The sequence below is a fragment of the Alligator sinensis genome, unplaced genomic scaffold, assembly GCF_000455745.1.
Source record: "Alligator sinensis unplaced genomic scaffold, ASM45574v1 scaffold811_2, whole genome shotgun sequence".
In the NCBI taxonomy this organism is placed as follows: Eukaryota; Metazoa; Chordata; order Crocodylia; family Alligatoridae; genus Alligator; species Alligator sinensis.
This window is the reverse complement of record NW_005843373.1, coordinates 87,600-95,936: the sequence shown is the minus strand read 5'-3', so window position 1 is coordinate 95,936 and position 8,337 is coordinate 87,600. Positions and strand designations below refer to the sequence as shown.

Below are 8,337 nucleotides of genomic sequence, written 5' to 3'. Positions count from 1 at the left end.
CAAATGTTGTCAGACACAGTCTATTATGTCCAAGTATTGTGTCCACATTTTGCAATAGTTTTAAAAAAAGCAGGCAGTAGTTTCCTATTCTTTTCAGCAGGGGTCCAATGTTGCCCCTGCTTTTCCTCCGGCTCCCCACATATCTGAAAAAGGACTTTTTATTGTCCTTGATGCTCAAAGCTAGCTGGAGTTCAGTTGCAGCCTTGGCTTTCCTGGTCTCCAAGAGGTCCTTATTGAGGTCCTTTCTGCGAGTCCATGAAGGCACTGAGCTGCCTGGCTTAGAGCTTCGCCTCTTCCTAGGTGCTTTGACCTCCGCTGGGCACAGGCCCTATGGGTCCTCCATGAACAGAGTTGGACCTGGTCCCATCTCCCCATCCCCTATTCCCCCACCAGTTAAATTCCACCCCCAGCCACGGTATTAATTAGGATGCTGCTGCATCCTCTGCGCAAATCCTACAGCAAAGGCATCGTCTTGTCCATCTCTCGCTGGAGAGACAGACATCCTCCTGTCCGTCTCTCAGTGTTGGTGCCTGGTTCTGTCACTGGCACCCACACCTGTTTCTGCATGGGTGGCAATGATGAGCCGTCAGGCTCTTGGCCCGGCGCAGGGGTCTCAGCTGGGCTGCCGTGCTCTTGTGAGACAGGCACCAAGTTTTCCCACTATTCATTTCAGGAAAAATAAGATGGGCAGGATCTCAACCAAGCCGTGACCTTGAACCTACACCTGGGGTGAGCACAGCAGCCCTCAACGCCACTGTGAAATCTCAAGTGAGATTTTTTTCCCCTTGGTGAGAGCAAGCCCTGATGTGCCACGAGACGGGCACTCCCATACTGGGTATGGGGCTAAGCCCCCAGTGTCCCTGCACCTGGGGTCCTGACGGGGCACCTGCATGGGCAAAGACGGGCGTTATTCTCCCCCTGGCCGGCCCATGTGGCAAAGGGGGCTTGGGCAAGCAGGGAAGTGCAGCCCTCGGGTCCCTTCCAGCCACTTCCTCCAGAGGAAGGAAACGTGTCCTGTTTCTCAATGGCCCTGCCAAGGCCTGCACAAAAGAGGCTGTCAGGGAGGGGGTGGGCTCTGCTCCGAGCCTGGGATCCTCAAAGGGCTCAGAGGCATTGGTCTGCGCTTGGCAGGTGCTGGCACCGCTGGGGTCCACTGCGTGCCCCCTTCATAATTGCTGCCCAGCCAATCTCCCTCCTGGAGCTCCTTGCTTGCCCCGGGACCACTGTTGTCCCCGCGCTAATCGAACCCAAGCCTCGTCCGTGGTGGATCCCAGGGATGGAGCCTGTGCCTGCATGTCCCAGAGCCAAACTGCGCTCGGGCTTTGCTGAATCAGGGCCTGGCCTCTCATCCCCCCCATGTCAGCGTCTCCAGCTCTCTTAGCAGAGAGGCCGCCGGAGGGGTTGCCCCCAGACCCTGTCTGGCCTGACTTCCCTCTCACAGCCGTGGCTGGTGGGCTCTTCCTTGGCTGCTGGAGGGTTAATGGTCCCTCGCTGTTTTTAATCACCTTAATCCAATGCGGCTCCCCCCTAGCCCTGATGCAAACCCCGCAACTGTAAGTGAAGCAGCTGCGGTTGAGCATCCACCTTCTGGGGGGTTAATTAATTAATTAATTAATTAATTGGCCTGAATGAACCCTTTCTCAGCTGGGTATGGCAGAGGCTGGCTGGGGCTGAGCCACCCCCCCACTATCTTGCAGCCCTCCGGCCCCGTGGGCTGAAATCTGTCTGGCCATTGCAGCTGTGCAGGGGGCCACGGCTGCTCCCCACTCCTACCCCACTGGTGACCCACGGGGCAGCCGGGGCCTTGGCCAGGCCCCGAAGCCAGAGGCAGCTCCCGGCGCGGCCTGACGGACGAGGACATGAGCTCGGTGGGCCGAGGGGGAAGGGAGTGGAAGGGCCGCCCAGCACAAAAGCCCCTTCTTCTCCCCGCGCGGTCTCCCAGCTCCGGCAGCGTCGGCAGAGAGGCCCTTTCTTCCCCCACCTCCGCCAATGGGCTGGAGCCGGCGGGGCCCGAGCGCTTGGCTGCCGTCCACCGGCACTGCCAAGGAATGTGGGAAAGGGGAAAAATAACACAGTGCAGCGAGCGCGGGCGATGCAGCCAGCTCCGGGCGCCGGGAGGACACCGGGAGGCCGTGGCGCAGACTGGGGACCCCCATCCACCCCCCAGGTTTGGAGCCCTCCTTCTCTCCCACTTTGGGGTCTCCACGCTTTGTCCCAGGTCTCTGTCCGGCCCGGAGGGAGGGTGGGAGCGGCCGCCTGTTGCTCAGGGAGGCCGGACACTGCTGAGCTCTGTCTTTTTTGCAGCCTGCCTCAGTTTCCCCTGGGTGTGGAGCCACACAACTATTGGGCTGGGGGGTGGGGGTGGCATCAGGGCTCCCCCTCCAGGTGGGGTGGCAGGCAAAGGCAAGAGAGGGTTAGCAAGGCAAAGTGACTTGCCCAAGGCCATGCAGGTGGGCTGTGGCAGGGCTGGGGCCAGGCGAGGCCTCTCTTTTCTCAGGGTCTGTCAGCAATGGACCCGGCCCCAAGTGCTGAGGGCGTGGGGGACAGCCAGGGTCAGGGGGCACCCACCACACTTGGGCCAGGCGGGCATCCAGCTGCAACAGCTCTGAGATGGGACCAGTCTCTCCTGCCACCTTCACGCAGCCTTGGGCAAGTCCCTTCATCTCCGCAGTGCTCACGTGCAGCCCCTGGCGCGGCCAGGCCCTGCCCAGGGGTGGAGGGACACCCTGGGGCTCCCGCCCTCCCCACCGGCCAGGGCTCATTGCTGGGACCCGGCACCTGGTGAAGTTAACTCCCCAACCCCGGGTGCATCCAGGTGGGGGGTATCCCCACTTTCCCCCAGCTCCCCCCACGCCCCTCACAAACTTATGTAACCGGCTTCTTGGCCGGTGCCTTGTGCCTGAGCCTCTGGGCCTCACGTGGGCTGGCCGCTGGCTTCAATGGAGCCTTGTGTGAACTTGACAAAGGGGAGATTGATTTCCAGGCGGGAGGGGGCTGCCACTGGGGGGGTTGGCTTGGCTTTGCCCAGCGTTTCTGTGGCGGAGCAGAACCCTGCCAGCCAGGGAGGCGCGGCGGCCGCGGAGGCAGGAGGCTGAGCCCAGGGGTCACCCCAGGATCGGAGCCCCGCCGCAGGTACGCAGGTATGCACCAGCGCCTGGAGCACATCCCAGCCCCGCTCATCTCTGCCCCAAAGACCTGCCAGCCCAAGGCAAGGCAGGCGAGGGGGAGGGACGGCAGGTGCTCCCCCCTCTCTGCTGACTCTGTACAGCACCAGCGCAGGGAGGCCCGGTGCTTGCCGGGGGCTGCTGGAAACTGCATAGCCCATCCAGGGACCTGGCATATGCCTCCCCTCACCCCCGAAATCTCCAGCTCCAGGAGTCCTGGGATGATAGGTGCTTTCTTCATCTGTCTTAAAAGAAGTTCCCAGCCCTCGCGGGGACTCCAAGGCGCCGTGGGGACAGGTCCAGGAGGAAGAGGTCTTAAAAGCTTGTGATTTTTAAGGCGAGCTCGAGATGTTTTGCGGGGGCGGACTCAGACCGGAGGCAGCGGCTGGAAAGAAATCGGTAGCTGGGTTGGTTTTCTCTGCTCCCTCTCCCCAGGCCATGGAGCGCCGGCCGTCGTGGCGGGTTGCCTAGCAAGGGGCCACAGCAAAGACCCCGCCGGCAGGGAGCAAGACCCCCGGGGCTCCAGTCCTGCTCTCCCGCTGACTGCTTTTCATCGCTCTCCCCGGCCCGAAAATGCTGACGATCAAGTTGCCCCAGATCTTCAGGGTTCACCAAGTCCCTCGTGTGAGTAGGGGCCCCGCTCGGCCCTGCTGGGGCATCTGGGGCCGTTCAAACCAGTGACTTTCCACCCAGCACAAGCCCCGACTGGTCTCCCTTGTTTACCCGCCCGGCTGGGAATTGCTGGGGGCCACATTGTGGCTACGTGACATTACTGGTTGTGACGCTAAGGGACTTTGCGCCTCTCCGGTTGGCAGATGGGTGGGACCAGGGGTGTCGTGGGGCTGGCGGCGTAGGATCAGGGCCACGGCTGGGGTTGGAGTGGGAGGGAAAGACTGAACCAGAGACCTGGTTGGTTCCTGCCTTTGCCATGGACTCACAGGGTCCTCCTGACCCCATGTGCCTCAGTTTCCCCATGGATAAAAAGTCCTCAATACTGACTTCCTCCCCTCCCCACCCCCCCCAGATCTTTTGGGAGGATGGCATCATGTCGGGGTACCGGCACCCCAAGAGCTCGGCCTTGGACTGTATCCTCAGCTCCTTCCAGATGACCAATGAGACCGTCAACATCTGGACCCACTTCCTGCCCACCTGGTGAGGGCGGCACAGGGGAGGGGACTCACCAGGCCCAGCCCCCATCTGGGGTGGGGGCTCCTTGGGGGGCAGGGGCAGGGGCAGGGGCTGGACTCCTGGGTTGCATTCCAGCTCTCCCAGGGAAGGCCGGTGTCACGACCCTGGCTGGGAAGGGGCTTCTCTGTGCCTCAGTTTCCCTTCTGGGGATGGAACTGAGCTCGCCCCAACCCTGGGAGCTCGCGGCAGGCGGGTCCAGCGGGCATGGAGGTCACGCCATGGCTCCGGGATCCCGCAGGTACTTCGTGTGGCGGTTCCTGGCGCTCTCGTCCTCGCTGGACTTCTGCCAGGATGCCTACCACTGGCCCTTCCTTGTCTACCTGCTGCTGGTCTGCCTGTACCCCTTCACCTCCAGCTGTGCCCACACCTTCAGCACCATGTCCCCCCACGCCCGCCACATCTGCTACTTCCTCGACTACGGGGCGCTCAGCCTCTACAGCCTGGGTGAGCCAGGACCGAGGGGTTGGGATCCCCTGCCATCAACTCAGCCCCACTGATGCTAAAGGACCCCCTCGCCACCCCCATGTCCGATCTGCCCCTCTTTGGGGCTGAGAAACCCAGCCCCTGCATGTAGTTTCCTCTGGCAGCTCCCTTCTGGGTCAGGGTCAGGGTCCGGGTCTTGCCTGACTCCTCCCCGGCTCACGTTGCAGGCTGCGCATTCACGTACGGCGCCTACGCCATGCCGGATGCCTGGGTGAACAGCGCCTTCCACCACTGCTTCGTGCCCGTGGCCGCGCTCAACTCCTTCGTCTGCACCACGCTGTCCTGCTACTCCCGGTACGGACCCAGCGGCACCGGGGCCCTGCGGCTTGGGGGTCTCCCAGGGCTCCTTGCCCTGCAGCCCCCATCTTTGGAGGGGCCAGCGGGTGGGGCACCCCCCTCCACCCTTCCCTTCCTCTCCAGCCAGTCGTGTCCATTGTCCCGGACCCATCTGGGGTCAGCGAAGGGGCCCTGGGGCTTTCGCTCCAGTGCCTCCAGCCAGCAGGATCGTGTCCGGCTGGTTGGGGTCAGCAAGGGGCTGCTTGCTCGTCATGGAGCTGGGACACTCGGATACATGGGTCCTTTTAGCTTCTCTATCCGGCGCCCCCCACCCCTTCCCCAGCTCAGCATCCTGCCCCGTGGCCACATGCCCTGACAGCCGCTGGCCCCAGCCTTCCTGTCTCAATTTAGTGGTGGAAAAGACGTGCTGGCTGGGAAAGGAAGGGGACCCCTCCCCGCTATTAAAGCACCGCTGTGGTCTAGAAAGGGCTGAGGGGCCTGTCCTGCACCCACAGGTCTGCCCCGATTGACCGTCTTGCTGTTGACCGCGATGCTCCCCTCATCGCCTTCGAGTCCCAGCAAAGCCGGGCCCAGAGGGGGTCACATCTGAGCCACCCCCCATTAGAGGCAGGCTCAGCCCTGCCTGGACCAGCCCAGAGGAGGGTTTAGCAGCCCATGTCTGAATGGAAGATGGAAGAGCATTAGGAGCTGGCTTTACGGGCCTAAACCCCTTGGCCCTTCTCTGTCCCCGCAGCTTCCTGGAGCTGGAGTTCCCACGGCTCAGCAAGGTGCTGCGCACGACGGCCTTCGTCTACCCCTTTGTCTACGACAACGTCCCGCTCTTCTACCGGGTGAGTCCCTGGCCAGTGGCGCCAGGCTCTGGCGTGCCCGGCGGTGTTGGCACAGACGGGCTGGGATGGAAAGGCCACGGGTCCGGGTGTCTTAACCGGGCCCGGAAGCACTGGGGGAGGTCGGGCCTCGCGCTCGGTGCTGGACGTTACCACGAGGGAGTCACGGGGTTTACAGGGCAAAGGGCCGGGGAGGAACGTGGGGGTCACTGCGTGTACATGTGAAGCCCTAGATCGCCCTGCTGTAGGCATGGGTCGGACCCAGGCACCCTACCCCCAGGGCTCTGCTCTACCCCCTAGCTCACACTGCCAGGGACCCCAATCGGACCCCCCTCCATAAACCCTGGCCCAGCGCCCCCCTCCCTCTCCTTCCTCTAACCACGCTGCCCCGCTGTCCCCTGCCCGCTCTCCTGCCAGCTCCTGTTCTGCTTCGGGGATGACCGCGCCTGGACCGAGGCTGTGGCCGGCTACTGCTACCACCTCTTCTTCGCCCTCCTCACCGGCTTCCTCTTCGCCTCCCACCTGCCAGAGCGCCTGGCACCCGGGCGCTTTGACTACATCGGTGAGGTGGGGGGTGATGCCAGGGGCCGTGGGGCATCGTGCCAGGGGCTGGCGCTGACCCCCCCACCTCTTCGCAGGGCACAGCCACCAGCTGTTCCACATCTGTGCCGTGGTGGGCACCCACTTCCAGCTGGAGGCCGTGTTGGCCGACGTCTGCGGGCGCCAGGCCTGGCTGGGGGCCCGCGCGCCTGCGCCCACCTTTGCCCACACCTTTGGCACCGTGGGGGCAGCCGCCCTGGGCAATGGCGCCATCATCGCTGCCTTCACGGCCGCCCTGCTCCGCGTGCCCGCCGCGGCCCCGCTCCTGCAGGGCTCCATGCCCGATGGGACCCAGCCCAAGGAGCAGTGACGCAGCCCCCAGCCCCCAGGACAGTGTGTGGGGTGGGAGCAACTCGCACCCAGGACCGGCGGCCGCACGTGGAGTGGAGACCCCAGGCGTCCTGAGGCTGCCTCTTGCTCTGCCCAGCAAAGGACCCCAGGAGTCCCGGCCTGCTTTTTGCTAGGGAAGGAGCCCCGGTGTCCCGGCCCCTCTGCGGGCACCGGCCCCAGGAGAGGAACGCAGGCGTCCCGGCTCCCTCTTAGCCAGGTGAACCCCAGGCTGGGGCTCTGCAGTCTTAATTCATCTCTGACCCCCTACAGAGGGGGCGTGGGCAGGTGGGGTGGCCTAGGATAAGTCTGTCCTGATGGGCCTCAGTTTTCCTGTCTGTACATGGGGCTAACACCACTTACCCCTCTGGCCTCAACCTGCTGGGTGCTGCGGGCCTTGGCCTGAGCCTGGCAGGGCCCAGAGGCTTGCACAGGGGCTGGGCATCACGCTCAGTCCTGCCAGTGTCGGCACAGTCAGAGTCTGCCACCTGCGCCCACGGCATCACCCCTCCCAGGGCAGCTGCCCCCATGGCTCACGGGGTCCTGCACTGTCCTGGTCCCCCCACACACCGCCTTGAGGGGCTGGGGTCAGGAACGGGGTGTGGGAGCAGCAAGTCGAGGGCAGGGGGGGTTGGAGGGGTGGGGAGAGGCCAGGTCCGGTTTGAGCTGGGCTGGGTTAACCTTAGTGAGGGGGTGTGTGTGTGTGTGTGTGCGTGCATGCATGGGTGTTCACATTGGTGTGTGTGCAGAAGTATATGTGCACAACATGTATATGTTCAGGTGTGTGTGCGGGCACATCTGTGTGCATATTCATATGTCTCTGTGTGCATGTCTGTGTGTGCCTGCATTTGTGTGGGTGTGTTCACACCTGTGTGTACATGTGAGTGCACATTTGTCTGTGGGTACACGTTTGTGTGTGTGGACACGTGTGCATGTCTGTGTTCACATGCATGTGCACAGAGGTGTGCACGCGTGCATGTTTACCTTTGTGTTCTTACACGTGTGTGCGCGCGCACCTGTTTGTGTATGCACGTGCACACAGAGGGGTGTGGCTGCACGTGCATATCCATATGTGCGTGCACACGTGTGTGCATGTGTTAGAGCCAGAGGGAAGAGCTGGCCAGTGTCAGGGAGGCCGTGACCTGGGCAGAGCTCAGCTGGGCACAGCCAGGCCCTGCCCCGGGGTAGCTGCCCAGAGAGCGGGGCCTAGAGGCCGCCCCAGGTCTGTCCCTCACGGCCGTTGCTTCCACCCTCTCCCCTACCCTCCCTTCCCCTCCCTGGTCTGGCCCCAGGGGCAAGTGTTGCTGCCCCGAGCCCACAGGTCGGGGGGACAGGACCCACCCTGCAGAGTCCCCGGTGCCTCGGCTCTGCCACCATGGGCAGGGTGGACGGGGGCACCGGAGCAGGCCGGAGCCGGACAGGACGTGGCCAGAGAGGTCGGGCGGGCGGGC

At 63.6% G+C, this 8,337-nt stretch overlaps 1 protein-coding gene across 2 annotated transcripts; it reads left to right on the top strand.

The window, feature by feature from the left end:
• The first annotated feature begins 1,908 nt into the window (after positions 1 to 1,908).
• On the top strand, positions 1,909 to 8,320 carry PAQR6 (progestin and adipoQ receptor family member 6). Of its 2 annotated transcripts, XM_006038515.3 has the most exons (8): positions 1,909 to 2,167; positions 3,600 to 3,788; positions 4,189 to 4,316; positions 4,591 to 4,796; positions 5,003 to 5,129; positions 5,866 to 5,962; positions 6,377 to 6,521; positions 6,598 to 7,004. In XM_006038515.3, exons 2-8 carry the CDS (start codon positions 3,738 to 3,740, stop codon positions 6,867 to 6,869), a joined length of 1,026 nt encoding a protein of 341 aa, XP_006038577.1. In that variant the 5' UTR covers positions 1,909 to 2,167; positions 3,600 to 3,737; the 3' UTR covers positions 6,870 to 7,004. The 2 variants fall into 2 exon arrangements, with proteins under 2 accessions (XP_006038577.1, XP_025050815.1); XM_025195030.1 differs by having other exon boundaries at positions 6,377 to 8,320.
• Positions 8,321 to 8,337: the final 17 nt, after the last annotated feature.

Excerpts from the sequence above, each read along its gene's own strand:
- PAQR6 (XM_025195030.1), top strand. The coding sequence starts at position 3,738 with ATGCTGACGATCAAGTTGCCCCAGATCTTCAGGGTTCACCAAGTCCCT. Across the intron at positions 4,797-5,002 it reads GCTCAGCCTCTACAGCCTGG|GCTGCGCATTCACGTACGGC; the intron begins GTGAGCCAGGAC and ends CTCACGTTGCAG. Across the intron at positions 5,963-6,376 it reads ACGTCCCGCTCTTCTACCGG|CTCCTGTTCTGCTTCGGGGA; the intron begins GTGAGTCCCTGG and ends CTCTCCTGCCAG.